General features: G+C 37.2%; 1 protein-coding gene across 1 annotated transcript in view; it reads left to right on the top strand.

Moving 5' to 3' along the window:
* Positions 1–6: 6 nt before the first annotated feature.
* LOC135480194 (paladin-like) overlaps positions 7–21,711 on the top strand; it is a 34,493-nt gene continuing 12,788 nt past the window's right edge. Inside the window, exons 1-7 of the mRNA XM_064759966.1 lie at positions 7–152; positions 1,171–1,211; positions 8,204–8,325; positions 17,561–17,697; positions 18,514–18,677; positions 19,357–19,533; positions 21,336–21,500. Coding sequence (XP_064616036.1) covers positions 17,574–17,697; positions 18,514–18,677; positions 19,357–19,533; positions 21,336–21,500 — 630 coding nt within the window. The 5' untranslated portion in view covers positions 7–152; positions 1,171–1,211; positions 8,204–8,325; positions 17,561–17,573. The remainder of the gene's footprint in view (positions 153–1,170; positions 1,212–8,203; positions 8,326–17,560; positions 17,698–18,513; positions 18,678–19,356; positions 19,534–21,335; positions 21,501–21,711) is intronic.

The raw sequence follows: 21,711 nt of genomic DNA, 5'->3' as shown, positions 1-21,711 counted from the left end.
AAGTACCTCGAGATGTAATCGTAAATGAATGATAATCTGCTGTGTAGCAAATTTTGTTTCAACAATTAGGAAATATAATGAAGACATAAATAACACGAAAGTTTCTAAAAGTATACAGTTCTTCCGGATCAACCTGTAGCTTTCACTCGGAGGTATTTTTAGTACAATATTTTACTTGTGTCGTTCATAATATAATGTTCATAAAAACTGATTGACTGATTGATTGGTGGGTAGTTAACACTGTATATAAACACAACTAGTCATGACACTAAGTAAGGGTGTTGGGAACTGAAATTCCATGAGTAAATCACGTACCGAGCAACTAGCCTCTGGCAAGTATCACAGAGGGGTTGCACATTGCACAGAACAATAGCCAGTTAGCCATATTGGAGTCGTGTTAATATAGGTTGGCTAATCGCAGTACGGCTATGGAGATTCAGTGGGAAAGATCTCCACACTGAGCATCCAACCTTGTAATCTCAGCCTCACCTGGGTAAACACGTACAGGGTATCATATCATATTAGAATAGCGTGCAGTCTGCATGATTTACCCGAATCAGGACTTTCGTTATCTTTCTGAGGAAAAGGATATATCCTGGAAAAATAGTGGCAGATAATTAAATAAAGTAAAATAGCAGTTTTGGTCAGAGTAAATGGCTAACTTGCTCAAAATTTTACTAAAATAACAGGCTGCAGGTAGCTGTGTGGTATCCGTCTTTTAGTAAACCAGGTGCAAATCTACCCAAATCTTATCCAAATGAATCCACACAAATCCTTACTAATGAATCAATCTGGATAGGTACTAGAGGTCCAGAGCTCTAGCTGCATTACCCTGTATTGGGAAATTGTTTTGAATTTTTAAGTTACTTGTTTAATACTGGTGCTTTATGAATTCCTTTGCTATAAAAACCTAACATTTGCACATGGTTCAACTCATTACAAAGGAAACTGCTTTCAGGCACGTTAAATAGAAGCAGCAGACAGCAGCAATTTTTTTTATAGCTTAAAAGACACAGTGCTGAAATTTGGATTCGCAGACTTGAGTTTAAACCCCTGTATGACTTCTTTGTGACAAAGTATCTCCTTAATCCATAATAATCCTTAATCCAAATACCCAACTCAGACAAACCACTGTTTCACTTTGGTGATGCAGGATATTAAATGTTTCAGGTAACTGTGAAATTCAGAAGCAGTAATGGGAGACTACTCTTGTAAGTATATTTTCAGGTGCCATTGATGGATTCATCTCTTTTTTTGTTTGTTTCAGCAGTGAATCCCAGCAAAGTTCAAGTATTGCACATGGGCATAATTTTTACATCATTGTCTTCACTATAACAGTAAAAATTCATAATGTGTAGCACCTAACCACAATTTCTGTCTAAATTGTTGTGGGGAGAACGTATCACATCCTATAATCTAAACTGCATATGTGGAAGTTTTAACTGTTTTGTAAGTAGGCCTACTGGTGTTTGTAAGCCTGTTTCATTAAGAGGTACAGTATTGCAAACTGTTAAGACTGGTGATATGTATTTTTGAAAGTCTGTACTCACAATGTTACAAAACTATGAAACACTGCATGGCTTTATTTTTACTAACAGAGTCAATGAATAGTTTTCCACATTCCTTTGATTGCTTTATTGTATACAAAAATGATTTAAAGGGGAATTTTGTTCAGGCAAACCTTTTGCAGAATAAATATATGTACATGTAATTGTCCATTTGTAGGTACTACTGTATTGTGGATGTACAAAATGATGTGAATACATAGTTAAATATGGTTAACTTGTAGAAGCTCACTTATTGCCTCTTTGTTCAAACTGTTCTTATAATGTACATCAGTTATTTGTAGCCAGTTAGTTTAAAGGGCATTTTGTTTTAGATTATATAGGACAAGGACGGGCATCTTTAAACAGCAGCATTCACATTTTCCTTTGATAAGTTGATAATTAGTATTGTTTTGAGACAATTATTCGTTTTTGGAAAAGAAATAAACTTATCTGAGAGGATTAACATTTGCAATAATTCTTGCTCAGAGACTGACTTTTCTGCTTTTGAATAATTCACTGTTATAACTTTGAATCTCTGTACATAATCAGATTATGGTTTTAGTCAAAATAGTATGACACTTTGCTGGGAAGAAAGGTAATAAGATTTGAGCTTGATTCATTTATTTATTTGTTTAGTGTCTAACACCAAATACAAGAATTTACATGTACATCGGTAGTAAGTTTTATGTGTGAAAAATTAAGGTGATTAATATGGAGATTGAAGTACTTAAAATTTGTAAATGTTGCATTTTTTGGTATTATATATTCACATTGTTACTTCTGTATGGGTTAGCAACCTGGGGAAGGCCAGTGGTGTACTGTGTGCACTGTGGTTTTCTCCACATATAAATCTGAGTGAAATATCAATCAATCAATCATGCGGGCCAGCTCAAATTTAGATTATACTAGGTGGTATTTGTAAGCAGCTATTTAAGATACTGATATGCAACTTTTTGACGTGCAGAGGTAATACCTATAACAGGATCAGCTATGGAACCACTTTTTAAAGGTGTTTACCCACACCTAGTGTGTTCAGTCATTAAAACACACTAGCTGTAGGTTCAAACCTGGCCTTAGACATGGAATTTGTGTATTCCTCACTCTAACTGTTCGTGGAGATTTGGGGGGCTGGGGAAATATTTGTGTTGTTGTCTGGTGTTGATGTCTCCTCCATCATTGTCATCAGTGTGATAATGGTAGAAGGCTGGGGAAGTGTTTGTGTTGTTGTCTGGTGTTGATGTCTCCTCCATCATTGTCATCATTGTGATAATGGTAGAAGGCTGGGGAAGTGTTTTTGTTGTTGTCTGGTGTTGATGTCTCCTCCATCAGTACCATCATTGTGATAATGGTAGAAGGCTGGGGAAGTGTTTGTGTTGTTGTCTGGTGTTGATGTCTCCTCCATCATTGTCATCATTGTGATAATGGTAGAAGGCTGGGGAAGTGTTTTTGTTGTTGTCTGGTGTTGATGTCTCCTCCATCAGTACCATCATTGTGATAATGGTAGAAGGCTGGGGAAGTGTTTGTGTTGTTGTCTGGTGTTGATGTCTCCTCCATCATTGTCATCAGTGTGATAATGGTAGAAGGCTGGGGAAGTGTTTGTGTTGTTGTCTGGTGTTGATGTCTCCTCCATCATTGTCATCAGTGTGCTAGCGATAGAGGGCTGGGGAAGTGTTTTTGTTGTTGTCTGGTCTTGATGTCTCCTCCATCATTGTCATCAGTGTGCTTATAGTAGAAGGCTAGGGAAGTGTTTTTGTTGTTGTTGTCTGGGATTTATGCCTCCTCCATCAGTGCTAACGATGGAAAAGTGTGCTAATGGTAGAAGGCTAGGGAAGTGTTTATGTTGTTGCCTGGTGTAAGTCTGTTGTGTAAGCTTTCTGATTTAGCTGTAGAACTACTTTTGTGTCCACATGCAGGTTCTACGTGTTCTGCTTACCTGGTAAGTGTACCGGGTACATGTACACATGCAGATGTTGATAATTAGGCCTTACACCACTTATGTGTGGCTTATTATGTGCTCAGCTTACTAATGCATTCACCCCAGGCAGGTCATGTTGATGTAAGTGCTGGTTTACCCACCAGAAATACTACAAGGGCCATCTTATCAAGTCATCTTAGACGGATAGGAGCTAGAACTACAGTAAATCAATACAGTGAGAAACGCTGTAGGATAGGGATATAGATATGTATGTGTGCATGTGTACTAGAATTACCAGCATACCCCAGCTAATTGTATATATTTTTACTCAGGATGCTATTTTTGTTTGTTGTGCAAATACATGTGGCCCATCTTCATGTAAGATGGATAATTTTTTTTATAGTTCAGTTACATGTATAAAGTTTGGTAACTATTATAGCAGTAAAATATCTGTTTACATCATTTTGTAGGCCAATGGTTACTTAGATTTTATATTATGATTTGCTTTTGCCCCTTATGCCCCAATGTCAGGTGTCCATCTGTCTGTTCATTTATCAGTCCATCTGTTCCTGCTAATCGCTTTTTTGTTCACAGTGTTTGAGTGAAATCATTGAATTTTGTTCCAGTTAACTTTTTCAAAGAGTAATGGTAAATTATGAAATATCACTGCCCTTTTATTGTCTATTGCAGAAATTTTTGTACTAGGGTACATGTTTTTAATAGTGTAGGCCTAATTGTTATTGAGAATGTTGTAGGAGACCGTCTGATGCACATTGCCACATGCAATGTACACTGGGGGAAAAGGCATTGTCTAAGATACTGTAGTTGATAATTATAATTATAGTAATCAATTTCAGCTATTAACAATAAGTAAAGAAATATTTTTTGTCTGTGCTACATTTACCTAATAGTATACTTTTAACCTGAGATGTTTACTCATGTTCAGTTGTGCTATGTTTGTGTTACTGTCATGCATGGGATATTGTTGGTTTGAAGTACAAAGTGATCCAGCTGTGAACTGAATATATTGCTCAGCTGAATAGCCATAATCACCATGGATGTTGTTTGACACATGGCTGAGTGTTTCCATAGTAACAGCTTGTTGCATCTGAGTGACATGGCCAGTGTTTCTGAGGATAGCAGGGGGTAGAGCTAGCATTCCCAGAGGCCTGTTTGCTCACATCCATGTGTTTGCACTCTACTCTTCTAGAGGGTGCATTGTTAGGAATGACCAGGCCCTGTGCACTATGTCAACATTCTGAGTCTGCCCTTAATACACTGTGCTGGTCATTGAAATCTTCAGAAAAACTGGTTTATAAATGTCATATTGATTTCTGGCTGATAACACAAGGTGGGAATTAAAGCTTCAGTGGGAAAGAACAAGTTGTCAAGATCATTTATGTTTTTGAAACAAAAGGTCATTGACAATAGAAAATCCATGAACTACATGTATATCTTCATAGGGTTCAATAAAACACCAGTTTTTCTGCCTAAATATAACCCAACTAATTGGTTTTAGCAGTTAAAAGTGGGGTAATTAATGGTACAATGTTCTGTCCCGGGAAATGGTTAAATTTTTATCCCACTCCATTGCACAGTAAAAATTGGACGGAGAAAATGTGTTCTTGGATTAATTGTTTTTTGTTTAGTCCAGGTTGAGTTTAATATATGCACAAATTGATGGTTTATGTTGATGGCTTCAGAGCAAAATGTTTATTTAGTGATTGACAGATAAAGCTTTTTCATTCAGGTTATCTGTACCCAGGTGAAGCGTTTTTGTTTCGGTCACTAATACCCAAGTGAAATTTGTTTGTGTACTCAGATGAGGGTCTTGTAAAGTTCATAGCTACCCAGAAGAAGGTTATTTGTTTAGGTCACAGATACACAGTTGAAGGTTATTTGTTTAGGTCACAGATACCCAGTTGAAGGTTATTTGTTTAGGTCGCAGATACCCAGTTGAATGTTATTTGTTTAGGTTGCAGATACCCAGTTGAATGTTATTTGTTTAGGTCACAGATACACAGTTGAAGTTTATTTGTTTAGGTCACAGATACACATTTGAAGTTTATTTGTTTAGGTCACAGAAACACAGTTGAAGTTTATTTGTTTAGCCCAGACATACTCGGTGAAGATTTTTTCATTTAAATCATAGAAACTGAGGTGAAGGTTTTTGTTATTAAAGGTCACAGATACCCAGGCGATGGTTTTTGTTTAGGTCACAGATACCCAGGGGAAGGTTTTTGTTTAGGCCACAGATACCCAGGTGAAGGTTTTTGTTTAGGTCACAGATACCCAGGGGAAGGTTTTTGTTTAGGTCACATATACCAAGGTGAAGGTTTTTGTTTTAGGTCACAGATACCCAGGTGAAGGTTTTTGTTTAGGCCACAGATACCCAGGTGAAGGTTTTCGTTTAGGTCACAGATACCAAGGTGAAGGTTTTTGTTTAGGCCACACATCCCCAGGTGAAGGTTTTTGTTTAGGTCACAGATACCCAGGTGAAGGTTTTTGTTTAGGTCACAGATACCCAGGTTTTTGTTTAGGTCAGAGATACCCAGGTGAAGGTTTTCGTTTAGGTCACAGATACCCAGATGAAAGTTTTTGTTTAGGTCACAGATACCAAGGTGAAGGTTTTTGTTTAGGTCACAGATACCCAGGTGAAGGTTTTTGTTTAGGTCAGAGATACCAAGGTGAAGGTTTTTGTTAGGTCACAGACACCCAGGTGAAGGTTTTTGTTTAGGCCACAGATACCCAGGGGAAGGCTTTTGTTATTAAAGGTCACAGATACCCAGGTGAAGGTTTTTGTTTAGGTCAGAGATACCAAGGTGAAGGTTTTTGTTTAGGCCACAGATACACAGGGGAAGATTTTTGTTTAGGTCACAGATACCAAGGTGAAGGTTTTTGTTTAGGCCACAGATACTCAGGTGAAGGTTTTTGTTTAGGTCACAGATACACAGGGGAAGGTTTTTGTTTAGGCCACAGATACCAAGGTGAAGGTTTTTGTTTAGGCCACAGATACCCAGGTGAAGGTTTTTGTTTAGGTCACAGATACACAGGGGAAGGTTTTTGTTTAGGCCACAGATATACCTGGGTGAATCATCAGCTTTTGTTCGGCCATAGATATCCAGGGGAAGGTTTTTGTTGAAGCATTTCCTGGATTGCTTCAGTAGTGAGCAGTTGGGACTTTTAAAGCACTCCCTATATTATAAGTCATCTTGGTTTTTCATTTATGATTTTTCGTACAAAAAACTATGGCACTGTGACTGACGTGAAGATTTCAGCTGACTTAAAATTTCATCCATGACTCAGCTGCTTAAGTGTTCAGATACTGAGAGTTATTTGATTTCAGAAAGGTGTTCGAAGGTTTGGAAGGTACGATGGTATCATACCATAAAGAAAATGTAAGTTTCAGCACCAAAAATAGTATTTTATCACATTTATTTGCCTCCAAAGATGTACTTTGTTTTTCCAAAATTTAGGTCATTTAGGGTAACTTAATGGCAATATTAAAATAAAGACATTTATTTGAGAGTCGTTGAAAGTTTTGACATTGTTTCCAACATCATGAACGGTCCATTCACTTAACACGGGGTGAGAGTGTAAGATGATATTTACTTTTGGCAGGTGTGAAAACTATTGTTGTTTTAGGCTTGTTTTATATAACAAACAAATCCCCCCTCCCCTTCCCCACCACGTTGCTGTGACTGGATGCACTTTTTCTGTGTCAAGAAAGAGAAGAAACTTAACTTACCTAATTGTTCTCAGTAGTTATTGATGCAGGTGTTATTTCAGTATCTTTACAGCACCAGCAAGTAGGCACTAAGTTTGTCCCCGCTGTGACGTACATGGATGTTTTGTCTTCAGCCCATGCCAGTAATTGTGGTGCTCTATTCAACTGCCCGGTATATTCAGGAAGTATGTTGGATGGGAAGACTATGTCAACACCACAAGGGGCTAGACATTATGGCTAATGGAGGCACACCATGTTCCACCCTTGAGCCTCTCAAATTGCATCCGCTTAAACTACATGTCTGATCGACCAATTTTGTTTTCATCACAGCTATCAAGTGGACTAACCGATAATGTCCATAAACAGTTTGTTTGGATATTCTTCAGAGTTTGAAGTGAAGTTTATGCACTTTTAAATTCGAACACATTCCAGCAACTGAAGCCATTGATGTTGATACAATAACAGTTCATTCTGACCACAGGCCTAATTTAGCTCATTATCAAGATTCTGCTAAACACCTGTTTGAGGAGGGTGGAAAATACTTAAATAACCACACTTTTAGCAGCACATTATCTTGTGAGGAAGTGTGTATAAGAGATAAGTATTCAGGTGCCCTCATTAGTCTAATGATAATAGGACACAAAAGCTACATGGACAGGTAATGATATCAAGATTGCTAAATCCCCACTGTATGCTTTCACAGCTTGGTTAAACCACTGACTCAGCTTGACTCAGGCTCAGATCAGTTATGATTTTACATATGAACCTGCACATTGCTGGTATCTGATTTTTAGACTGCCACATTTTGCCCATGGTGAGTGTGTCAACCTGCCTGATTATTAATCTTGTTAGTGCTCACTTCTCACCCTGTGGAGCCTCGTTGGCTCCTAACTCTATATTGATCACAGGAGGCTATCATCTGCCAGTCCAGAGACAGCTTTGAGAGTGTGAGAGTAGCACAGGTCATATGTCTTTAACGTTACCTGCCTGAACTGACCACCTGTCTTTGCGCAGATTTCACGGATAGAGAGAGGACACACCTGAGGGAGGGAGCTGCATCTTGGTGTGTGGAAGTGGCATCAGGTGTACCAACTCCAGTGACACTCATCAATGGCTGTAGGATAACCTGTGTCAAGGTAAGCTCATCAGTTTGTTAAAGATGCAAAGATCACAGCTCAGATTTTCTGTGACAGGAAGCAATTATTGTCTTTGCGTCAGTTTTTGACAGACTGGGGTTATTTTACCTGAGCAGCTAGCCAGCTTGACCATTTGGCACATAGCATGCAAGGTGTGGACACCCCTCTAGTGGACACCAGGTACCTCATATCAGGCTATAACATCCTGTACTATACGGAGACAGTAGAGTAAAAATGTTGCAAAGTAGATTAGCAAAGTACGTACTTAAATCATATGATGACCAGATTAAACCGAAAGATATGAGCATTGTTCACATAAAGTCATTTACTGGTATGTCATCTTCTTGTTCTGTTCCATTAGTTGATTGAAAATGTGAATAATTCAAGTTCATGTAGTAACAACTGCATAAAAAAACGCCAAAAAACAAACAAACAAAAAAAACAACAACCATGAAAGCATATTTGTATATTATGGTTTAACTAAACAACCATCACAAGTCAAGGGGTGGTTATATAAGTGAAGGAGACAGTGGATGAATGGGAAGTAATATATGATAAATATAATTTGCAGAACTCGGTCACCAGTTAGTAGCATCAGGCAATATGAGGAGTTGTGGACATGGAAATAATTTACCATTCATATACCATTCATGTACAAATGTACTACAAATTTTAGACTGTTAGAGCTGCTTTAACAGTGATGGAACTATGCTGAAAAAATTATTTATTTGATTGGTGTCTTACATCATACTGAAGAATATTTCTCTTATATGTACGGCAGCCAGCATTATGGTGGGAAGAAATTGGGCAGAGCCCGGGGGAAGCCCATGACCATTTTTAGGTGGCTGACAGACCCGCCTGCGTACGGCCGGAAAGGAAGCCAGCATGAGCTGGACATGTACCAGGTATCCACAATAGAAAATCAACCTTCTTCTTATTACCTCATTGTGGAAAAAGTCTTCTCCACATGGAAAGTTTTTTTTTCAAATATATGTATGTATATTTTATATCTCTGTAAAGATATTTAAAATTCCTGACACAAAGCCACAGCCAAACATCAGCTGGATTTGAACACAGGGCCTTATTTTTCAAGGACCTGTCAAGTGTAAAGTTTGGTCTCCATTGCTCTCCATTTCTAGGTATGTTGCAACATTTGTGCACATAAATAACCTGTAATTATATATGGTGGATTTTCAAGGATGGGTTGGGGTAGGCTTTGGTATTGCAGATTAAAGTACAGCACAGTGTGTTGAGAACCATTGCAGAAATAAACACAGGACCATATCAGTAAAGCATCAGATTTTGTCCTCTGACAACACTGATGGGAATTAGTGACCGATGGGGGTGCTCCGAGATTCTGTTTTATCTGACCTGCTGTAATCCCTGTGACAGCTAGTGTAAGGATGCTGAGCAGTTGCATCAGATGATTGTAATATGTTAATATGTGTATTACATTTGGTTTACCCAGAGGAGCCAGAAATAATGTTAGTTATCAATCAGTGTACCTGTAGTTAGAGTCTTTGATAGGCACCGTAAAATATGCATGACTGTTTCCTTACATACCTTTCTGTAGAATGTCAGTAAAATAAAGCTATGCAGTCAGTATGTCTAGATGCTTATTGTGGTATATTATTCAGGGCAGTGTACTGGTACATGTACTGTTAAGACAGTTGCAAAGAAGTCTGTTAGCAAACTGTAGTCTTTGAATCCAGAAGTTTAAAGAAAACAAGCAAGGAATTTGAGATTTCTTTTCAAGTTTTAAGTGCTAATGATTGATATGGGAAATTTTGTTTTGCTGACAAAATAATATCTGGCAAAGGTAAAGGTAGAACAGTGTTTTTTGGCATCTTTAGCTGTTACCAAATTGTTCTTCATTTCAATCCCTTGAATAAAATTGGCATATTGTATTATTAGTGGTACTCTGTGGTAATATGCCCTTTGTGTAAATGAAACATATGCCTACTGTACAAGGTGTAATCATGTTTTGTCTTCAGACTTTATGAATCGATAAAGATTATTCATTTAAGCTGGTTTCTAAAGATCACATCATTGCCAACAGGAAAGTCCTCGAAGACATATATTATGGATGATGGACAAAGATGCCTCTGCCTTCTGCTGTAGGGCATTCATGTCATTACTCACTATTGTAGTCTTTATATAATGGAAATCCTGAACAATCAGTATAGTTGCTATCAATCAGTCAATCTTTAGTCATGGAACACCTGCCTAGCTGACAAATACACCCTATTTGTTCTTGCATTTCACTCATGTAGGGTCTGAAAATAGAACCAGTTGCCAAAGATGCTTTCATTTTTGTAGTTATTATTATTATTCTGTTTATAAAACTACTTTGTGTAAAACATGGATAAAGTATGTCCTGCTCATTTATCAGTGTCATTTATGCTCTGACCTTCATGTTATGTTTCTATTGACCCATTTCAATGCTGTCTCCACATTTACCCAGCCTCTGAAGAGGACATGCAGGTTATTAGTAGAATCTGCTATGCATGTATAATGATCCACTCTCCTGTAATACTATATTAGTAAATGAGTGGATCAATGGCTGTAAGCCTTGTTTATTCTGTTACATATATACAAAGCCTGGGATAGGAACAGCCTTGTGTCTCTGAGCTCAGAATGCTTACATCTGAGTGCATGTACACTGATGGAGGTTGTTTTGTAATCAGTGTATATATTTATGTATATAACTTATCTCTCAGTGTAGCCTACCATTTCTTCAGGTTTGCTGTGACAATTATGATTAGCATGTTAACTAACCTGACAAAAACATTTCCGCATTCACACGAAATATATTGATATTTTATGTAACAGCATCTGATTACTAAGTTTTCACTGTTATGGACAAATTTTACGTGAAGTGATTTGTTTAAGGTATATAACCTTCCTTTGTTGTGAGCTCGTTCTCAAATCTAAAGATGAAATGTTCAAATACTTTTTGGCACTATATACTAGTGAATGATTGCATGAAAATCATCAGTTCATTAAAAAGTTAAAATTTAGTCTTAGTTTAATAGGTGTCTGATAAAAGGAAGAAAAGTTAGTTATTTATAATGTTTTTTCATCGTCAGATATAAGATGTAGTTACTGTGCAGGGCTAGTCATTTTTGTTATTTATTCTGTGATAGGTACATATGCACGTACCTGTATATGACAGTCAAACACAATCTGTATGTCATTCATTTAAGTGAAACCAGTTTTGGAGCTTGATGGTGTACTGTACTTGAAAGGTAATTACATACGTGTATATAAAGTTTTGGGCAATTACTCAGAGCAGACCTTTAATGTTACGACTCCTGTAAGAGTGGAGTAAGTAAATGGAATTAACTCATCATCTAGCCATTCTGGTGGAAGAATAATTAGTAGGTAGTAACAAACGACCAAGATGTTACATGTGCTCATGTAATTAGCTCATTTACAAGTGCTCATTTAGTCAGAGATTAACTTGTAGACTATTCTTATACTATATACGTTATGTTACAGTCATAAATGTGATTTTTGTTTATAATTCTTCTTCTCTCCTCTTGTATGACCACGATCTGTCTGAGTACTGATCTTACTAATGGTTAGGGTATGTAGCTATTTTTCACGGTGGTGTGAGGTTGGACAGTTTAAAGCCACAGGCCTATTGGGGAATGTAGGATAGGGCAATGAGGTGGGTATAGACATGACAAGGCTGGAGCTTCTGTACAGAGCATAGCTCAGGTATCCTTACAGTTATTCTGACCTGACCCAGGGATGTGGTTTGAGGACACTGCAGGTAAATCTCATCTCCGCTTACTATGCAGTGAGGTATTTTGTAATGCCCAGTAACTGGTAACAAAAAAAAAACTTGGGATAAAAATATACATGTACATGTCAAATACAATGCAGCTTAAGCTTTGTGGAAATATTAATTAACAGGTAAGTGTTAAATGATGATTGTAAATATTCAACATTTAAGCCAATGCTGCAGAAATGAATAAAACAGTTATTTTTCAATTTTTGGGGCATAAACTTTTGGGCAGACAGTCGAGAGTTGGTGAATGAACCATATCTTTTTATGGCCTTTTTACCTCCTAAGGAGACTAGGAAGTTTACTTACACTCTTACATGTTAGGGCAGCAGGTTATGAATATACAGCATGTGGAATGATGTGCTTCATGCATGTTCCAAATGTCACATAAATATACATGTTGAAAAAGGAAAGTTTACCACATTTCCTAATAGTGCACCATATGTAGGCTGAAATACATCTAAGGATCCATTGATGTTGAAGAATGCATCTGCTATTGAAACATCTTAATAAAGTATAGATTTAAGGTTCTGAAGAAACAAATATCTAAACATGTATCACAGTGATTCACTAACTTGTTTCATCTCGTACATGTGATTGAAGATTAAAGGCCCGTGTTGGTCAGGTGGTCTAAACTACTTCAATCAGACTATTGCTCTTGACCATGGGAATTAATGTTTGTAAGTCAGTTCCTACGAAGTCATCAGTACATGTACGTCAAGAGCTTAGTTAGGTGAGACCTCATGGGTTTGTTTGGCTTCCTCCACCAATAAGCCTAACCACAGTCATAGAAGTGAAATATTCCTGAGCACCATACTGCATAAATCATCTATCAAATAAATAAATATATCATTGTATATATAATCATGGTAGATCAAGGGTAGTAAGAGCATGGTGATGGTGGTAACACTCTATTGTAATACAGTGTCAGGGAATGATTCAGATAAATATGACTTGAATCGTGCTTGAAAGCATTACAGTGTTTTGATGAAGAAAAGGAATATTTCACAGTTGCTCCCATCATTTTCCTTATTGAAATATTGTATTCCAGAATTCCTACAGCTTCTGATGATGATTCATTATGTACAAGCTGACGTGTGTGTGATAAACTGATTTGTTCAACTATTGCTGCATAGGCTTGCTTACAGTGTAATTAAAGAAATGCTGTGGATTTTCTGCCTTTATTCCCTCATTTCTTTTGAAGCCCTTACTGGTTCAGCCCAGGAGATCCATTAATTCTTCTGTGTGCTTGTAATTAGTTCAAACAACTAAGTAGATCTGCGATCCTAGCTACGCCTTGCAGTGCAAGTCTCATTTTTTGATAAACGTTATTGGCACAAGTACATGTAAGTTTGAATAACCTCAACAAGGTCATCTGGAACCTGTTGGCCTGGATGACCCAGACCTTCTCAGTCTTGTCGATCTGTGTAACTTTGATGAACCCTGCACAACTTTGTCAGTGCTCTAGGGACCATATTGTTTAAATCATCATTAAACCCACTTGTTAGAAAGAACAGATAGCTACATGATGCTGGAGCCCTATTGTTTGCTCAGGTGAGACGACCAGCCCAGACAGATGCATATCTACATGTAACCCAGGCAGACTCATGTACATGTATATCGGATTGAAATTATTGACAATTATGATGATGACTAGTATATAAAGGAAGCCATGACAACAAAGGTGTGATCAAAACCCAAATCTTATTGCTTTATCACATGATGTGATGTTAAAATATGCCTGCTATGATGTTAAATGGGGCAGATCTGATGTGCAGCGAATCAGTTTTAGATGAAATAATGTCAAAACATGTCTGCTGTGATGTTAATTAAAACCAACAACCGTGTTACTGCTAACTGATGTTTAATACTATATTTAATTTTTCACTTGTACCATACATCTATGTCTGTCAGTTTTATGGTCAGTTGAACCAAGAGAGATCAGGGGAAACCAGAGGCCCTTGGCAAATTACTGATGACCATTGCGTGTAAACTGACTTAAAGATTAGCACGCTGTATTGGTGGAAGACAAGCAATCTTTAAGTCTGCACAAATGGCCACAATAGCACCACTGACCGTTTACTGCCATCAAGGCTCCAGGATTAGTGAGAGCAGGAGAATCTGGATCATCCTTATCCCAAATCAGAAAGGAAAGCTGTCATGCGGTATAATGGAGGCTTGGAAGCAGCAGAAGTCCTTCCCTGTGATTGTCCCAATGTTCATTGCTCAATCAGCCATTCATTATACACTCTAAGCCTTCAGTGATGGACTGTCACATTGAGGATTCTAGTGTAATACCGAGTTTTGCTTGTTGTCTCACAAATTTTTTCATCATTTTACTTGAAACGTACAAGCAAGAACACATTGCATCATTACTTCCTTAAAAAAAATATTAAGTTGTAAAACTTAAGTTTGACTTAATTAAGTGATAGTTGAACTGTCTTTGACTTGTACATTATGTGAATTCAATACCTTAAAAACAATTAAGATGATTTACCTTCAATCACTGCCTTAGCCATTGGTGAAAGGAAGTTAGGGATTGCTTTTTGTTGAGCTCCATAATCGGCCATCTTTGATTTCCGCCACTCTCTACAGAATAAGTCACAATTGCTACATATGTATAAAATGAACTTTGGACAATACTCAGCGATTCTAACCCTAGTGAATTTATAGATGTAAATAAGTGCAGTGTCCCAATGTTCCCATAGTCAGCATTTGTAAGTGGTGCACTTGCATATGTTATTCAAAAAATAATGGTGAAGGGAGTTATTATGACTGTTTCCTTGTTTCTTGGGCATCATTTGTTTCACATTGCTTTTGTCATTACTTCATTCAGATCATGATGGTGTATTAGTGTAGTATAGGCCTCAGGTTTCATTGATGACATATTTGATATACAGCTGCCTCATTAGGATAAAATATGTATCATGCTGGGGACTCCAGATATGAAGCACTTATGAATTAATTTTATTTACTCATGTAAAACATTCTTTGCATCTTTGCATCATCATTGAGAACTATTGACTACATGCTTCTCTTTGCATGAATTCTAAATTCTTCTAGATACTTTCTCCCTTTGATAGTTTGTTTTGAATGTTGTTGTGGAAAATGGTCTTGTGATTATTTAATACAGACATCCAATATGGTTGAAGGCTGTTATATGAATGTCTAGATCTATAAGTCCAAGTGCACTGGCATTATAATGTTGCAAGTCTTGCATTATACCGAAGTGGTCCATTATGCAGTCAGGGAAATATATGTAGTGGGCATCATGCATGTGTAGATGAATGTATGTTCCGTCAGTTGTCACACAGAACATCAATTGTACAAAGGTTAACCATGTATTTGAGTAAACATGTTCTGTTTTGGGGTTGGTTATGATAACCAACAATGAAAGCATCACATGTATGTATTATAGGCAGGAAATTGCTAACCTAACATAATTAATCATTTGACTGTGGTATCAATTTAAATATTTTTTTGCAAATTTGATGGTATAGAGAGCAGTGGAAAGGAGAGAAAGTTGTTGTAATGCTCATCAGTACACACACTAGTTCCAGGGAGGTGATTGGTTGCTGAAGGGAGATTTGGATGGAAGAGTTTCAGTGTGATTGCCATGTGAGGTCGTCAGTCAGTAGTGGAGCACTGGTCTACCTGCTGTGTTTCCATTATCATAGACTTGGCATGCTGTGGATTGAACAGAGTTATTGCTACCATATTTTTGTATGAAGCTTTGATGAAGGATTGATCTTGTTGAGGATTAAATTTATATTAACCATGCTTAGTGTTCATTTATCACAAACTGACAATACCTCATAAATTTATATTAATCTGTTTTGACCAGGCAAATCATGCATCTTGTCAGCCTATTGCTCATATCATAAATCAGGCAGCATTGACTGAAGGAGGAGAGGAATGCTCCATGGTTTTCTGAAATTTGGTTTCATTTTCATCTTAAGTGTCTTTGACTGTTGAATGCATTTAGTTGTGATGAATACACAGTAGCTAGAGAATGTATAAAAACAAATTTTAGCCAAAATTTCTATCCAAGCTGTAATATCCGTTCATGACACTGTCATGACTGTTGTCTCTTCCACAACTTGTAGGTTTAAGTTGGTGATGATGGTGGTGAAGTCTGGTTTGAAAACACTAAAATTCAGTGCACCAACTGTAACAATCACATTAATAGGTGTGATGCTTACAGATGAAAAGAGGTAAAATTGCATGTTTACTGTATCAGTGGTATCTATTTTTCATGGGCACTTGGATGCAATATACCAAAAGCATTTCAGTTTCTAGACTCCAGGATCTCATTATGTTTGATACTGAGATATACATAAATACAGGTGTGTAAATGTTTGAATGTAAATGAATTAAATAGAAAATTAGTGCTAACTGGGTTCCCTGTTTTCAACACTTCTAACTTGGAGAAATGGGAAATCTGGTTACCCTGCTCTAAAAAAATGTCATGAAGGGCTGTTTTGACGCCCTCTGTCACATTTCTGGCTATAACATCCTGGTGTACATGTAGTTGTGTAAATTACAGGTAGATGCATGCAGGTATATCCATGTGCAGGTGAGACTGGCTCATTAACACCTATCAGGTAACCAGCCTCCAGACTGGGAGGAAACAGGTGTTGTCCGAGTGAAGTGCTTAGCTGAGCAGGGACACTTGTATAATAGAAGCAAGTGATTTTACAGCCTGTAAATTATTAAGCGAATAATCAGGAGAGTAGTTTCAATGGCTGCCTCGTCTCATAGCTGCGTTTCACAAAATTTAACACTTTTGAGGAGTGAATTCATGTATGTGGTTTGGACATTATACTATATTGTGCTTGTATTGCTCTACTGAACTAAAATAAGGAAGCTACACTACAACTGATTATTAGTTGGAGCATATCTCTCTTATAAACAATCAAACACAAATTTAGAAGAAACTCTTGTGATATTTGTACATATAACTACAAAATGAACAATTTTGCATCTCACATGGCACTCAGCACAAGAGGACAAATCAAAAAGTTAATTGTCAGCACAGTGTACATATTCCGCAACTAGGTCAGGTGTCATAGGTGTGATGTAGTAATGAGACTATCACCAAGGAGACCCCATCGTGGTGTGGCCAGAGTAATGCTGAAAGCAGTGTTAAACTAGCAGAAAGCATACAGTGGTATTACTGGTAGCAAGCAGAATTAGATTGTGTATGGAACTAAGTTATCACTGGATTCAGCCTCATGAGACATGAACTTGAACAAAGTGCACCAACACTACATTGCACTTTAAGTTTTAGTTGATTAGTTGCAGCTTGTTGATAATCTTGTGGACGTTGTGGTTTTAACATGAGAATCATTTTATATGTGTAAGTTTGTATTTGTACTTATTAGTGGTAATCGCATACAGGAAAGAAGATATTAAGTTGTACTGTACATGTTTTTTGCCCAGGTACTGTTGTAAGATGGGTTCAGGGGCCAGCTCCAGCAGCCCCCCAATGAGCCCCGATGGGTCCTTAGAGAGCAGCCCAAAAAGCCTTAAGGGGAGTACATCCCACAGACAGTCAGACAACAAGAGAACAAAGCAAGGTAAGACAAATATCAGTTCTCAGAATTCATGTTGTACTCATTTGATTAGGTTTACATTTCTCACTTATACGATGCATTAAGGTGCACTATAGGCTTTTCTCCGCCAGACAGTCCATGTCATTCACAAATTCTCATTTACACTCTATGCTCCAATATTACAAATTTCGCTTGATAATTTATGAAAATCCAATAGTGCACCCAGCTCATACAATGGCTGTCAGGTTTATGGGCAGAAGATACCACTGCCATGCCAGGCCAATGGCAGACTGGCTCCTGAAGAAAAAGGCTTTGGTGGATAAAAAAGACAACATCATAGAGACAAAAAAAAGACAACTGATGATGGTGTGCTAGTAGGAATATTACATGTACATGTAGTGTTCAAACCGCATTATATTTCATCATATTTAATACCAATGAACATTTTGTCCTTTTGCTTCATTACGGCAGGCTGTGTCGTCCAAGATTAGGTTACGGTTAGACTTGAGTTCAAAGAGAAGTGATCAACACATTGTACATTTTACATATTTCTTTGGTAGTTTTTGCTGTATTTAAGGTTATTTTGATAATATTGTCTAAAATTGATTTTATAAATAATTGTTTTGCTCATGTAGGAATGAAGAATTTCCTAAAATAAACATTAAATTATTATAATATTATTAACATTAAATTGGAGTCACAATACCACTGAAAACATATTGTATATTATACTGTAATTAGAATTCTTAACTAACCTGTAAGACTGTGAAGTGTGATGACGCTGATACACAGCATGCTCCCATGCTGAGGTCTGACTGTAGATTGTTTGTGTCATGATAGAGGGTAACGGAGAAGAGAACAAATCATGTGTGGTGAGAACAAACCGTGTGGCACCAGTGATCATCAAGAACTGTAAGGAGGAGTTCCAGAACATAGTGGATCTGAAGGAGCCTATCGTTATGGGTAGTCTGGCTGTGGGCATGAAGGAACACCCTCTCTTAAAGGTAAGAGAAAAATACAGGTGAGAGAGTGTAGATAATTCTAATTATGAATGAACACAGATAAATACAGGAAATACACGCAACCCTTATGTTTTGTCAGAATGCTTTTGTAATTTTTTTGGAATAAAGGTTTGGAATCAGATTATATTGTTAACTTGTATAAAGTTATGGATATGTGGCAGTGTATGAAAGACTATCTTTGATCAATTTCCTTTGCATCATATAGGCAGAATTTAGAAGAGGGGATGAAATGAAAATGAACTCTCCTGATTATGGCAAAAATATGGTGTCAAGACAAAGCGTTGTCTTTTGTAATTCGGGTTAAAGACTTGTGTACTACATGAAAACAATTTGAAATGAATCAGAAAATATTGTCTAACCCAGTACAAAGTGGTTTCACTTATTTATTTTTCAAATTCCAAAAGGAATGGATAACATGATACAAAAGTAATATAATGCACATGTATGTGTAATTGCCTTTATTTGTTGAGCAATGTACTTTGGGCACATGTACTTCAGCGGGTATTAATACGAGATGTTCGTGCAGATCAAGACTTCACATGTTCTCTTGCACTTCAAAGGTATGTAGATCTGTCCTCTGTGATTGCATCACAAGCCATAACAATTTCAAGACATATAGAAAGAAGAGTTCAGAGCCAATAATGTCTTTTCAACATTTCAGGGTAAATACTTCCTTGTGAAGGACAGAAGTACCTGTGTTGACAAACTAAACACCTTGAAGAAGTTTCAGGCCCCCAATGTTCGCCAGGCTAAGGGTTTTTCAGTACTGGGTATGGGCCAGCCTTCACAGGATGGCTTACTCTATGTCATCTGCAGTCTGCTGGAGGATCGTCAGTCTGTAAGTCTCAGTAGAACTCGTTACAGAAAGTCTGTTCAATCAGAAGAACATTTTGTTGTTTGTATGAACGTGTGAACTAGTGAACAAGGTCAGACAATAACCTGCAAGTGACCGTGGGTTTTGCTCAGTTTCCTCCCAACATAATGTTGACAGCCACAACATAAATAAAATATTTTGGCCTATGGCATAAAATAAAAAAAAACACCAGTCTAGTCATGTTTTCAAAAGTAATGCCAGATCCGGGATCAAATGGTGTTATGTATCCAGTAAACAACTGCAAACAACTTTTTGGTGGAATGGCTTACATAAACAAGACATCTAGTGTTAGTCACTAGATGTCTTGTGTAGGGAGATATTTTCCAGCCATGATAATTCAAAGAAGACAATGTTGGAAGCTGATTCCTTGGTTCATGGTAAATGGCTATGTAACATAAGGTTCAACAATATATATTTTTACTCAAATCCTGTAAATACCCCAGTTACAAAGAGAAATCTATGTCTTGTCTGTAGCTGTGAGGTCTACAGATGACATGCAAAACTGTCATTGTATTTTGTTTGTCTAACGAAGACATGTTTGTAATTATATATCTCTTGTAGAATTTGGTTATTATTGTGGGAAATAATAAATTTCTTACACCTTTTTAGAGACTTATGGTCTGTTAATAGAGAAACCCCCTTGCGGTGTATTGATTGGCGACTGATTTTTCTGGAAAACACCTTTAAGGAGGCTGATTCATTACTGAGTCAGTTTTGGGGTCTTTGATCTCTAGCAAATTAGTTTAGTTTGTAGAAGCATTTATACTCTTATTGTTGGATTCTCCATTTGAAATATCTCATGCTTCAGCTACATTTACTTGGGCTTCTTGTACATGTTAATGTGCCTGTTTCTACCATACAACAGTATCCTGTCCGTAGTGCAGAGCTTTCATGGATTTAATGTATGGAGGTAGCAAGGTGAAATTGGTTCTGGATGAGTAGGTATAGACACTTATTCACAGGCTCTGCTCTGGTTAATCTATTGATTTACTTGATGTCAATAGTGCAATAATGAGACTGTGAGAGAAGTTCGTCTCAATTCACCTAGCCCGAGAGCTCTGTGGCACTATTAAATATGTATATGTACAGTGTATCTACCAATGCAAGGTCCATGAAGTTTAGTTCACTTTCAGTGTTATTAATAATGTGGGATCTTTGCTTTTATGCGTTGGAGGAGATAGCTGCATTAGTTTTAGTTACAAAGTGTACATGTACATGGACTTTTTGAAGGGACAACTGCTTAATGGTAAAATGCAGTGTACTTCATGGTATAAATGGAATGCCATATATTGTCCTAGTGACATGTGAAAGTATCTTTTGTATCATTCATGAGAATTGTATGATATTTCATTCTAACTGTGCAGTATTCTACATATATTTGTTATGTTTGTGTACAAAGAACTTTTTGTATTACATGTGTGCTGCCTGAAATCTAACATAAATATGTCAGGAAAATCTAAAATTTAACTTCTGTATATAAATAAGAACTTATAGTCCAGTCAGTTATTAATTTATGTACATAAAGGTAACTTTGCACCATACACTGTAATCTTGAAGGACATCAACAAAGTGGGTGACAGAAGAGTCCGTCCTCTTCTGACATGACAGTGGGAGATATTTTATATTTACAGTGAAAGTACATGTGCAAATCTGACCTCAATTGTGGCATTGACAGGTCTCTAAGTGTTGGTGTATGTAGAAAATAGGAGCAAATGTGGCTTATAATCATCTTGTTTTGAGCAGATGTGTGTGTTTGTATCTGTCAGGACATTCTGGTGTTCAACCTGCGTGAGGAACCAGTATTTCTTGTTCCTGATGGCTCAGACATGGTGTCCTACTCTCTAAGGGATTCGGACAATCTGCAAGATTATGTGCTCTCTGGCAAAACCCCTCATGAGGCTGCTGAACAGGAAATCAGTCTGAGAAAAATGGTAAACCATTTGTGATCTCATTTCTATCAAACTTTTCTTTTAATGTTTTTAAGAAACAGTTACAATTTTCCCGATAGGTAAAAAGGGTTAAGTAAAGTGTTTCCACGTGCCATGCAGATATCTCCACTATTATGTAGGGAACAAATCATGGATACGTACTTCTTAGTTGTGACATCCGAATTTCTGTGTGTTATCAAAGATGACAAATCAG

Source organism: Liolophura sinensis, chromosome 1 (assembly GCF_032854445.1).
Source record: "Liolophura sinensis isolate JHLJ2023 chromosome 1, CUHK_Ljap_v2, whole genome shotgun sequence".
In the NCBI taxonomy this organism is placed as follows: domain Eukaryota; kingdom Metazoa; phylum Mollusca; class Polyplacophora; order Chitonida; family Chitonidae; genus Liolophura; species Liolophura sinensis.
Note: the sequence above shows the minus strand (reverse complement) of the source record. Positions and strands in the feature narration are given on the sequence as shown.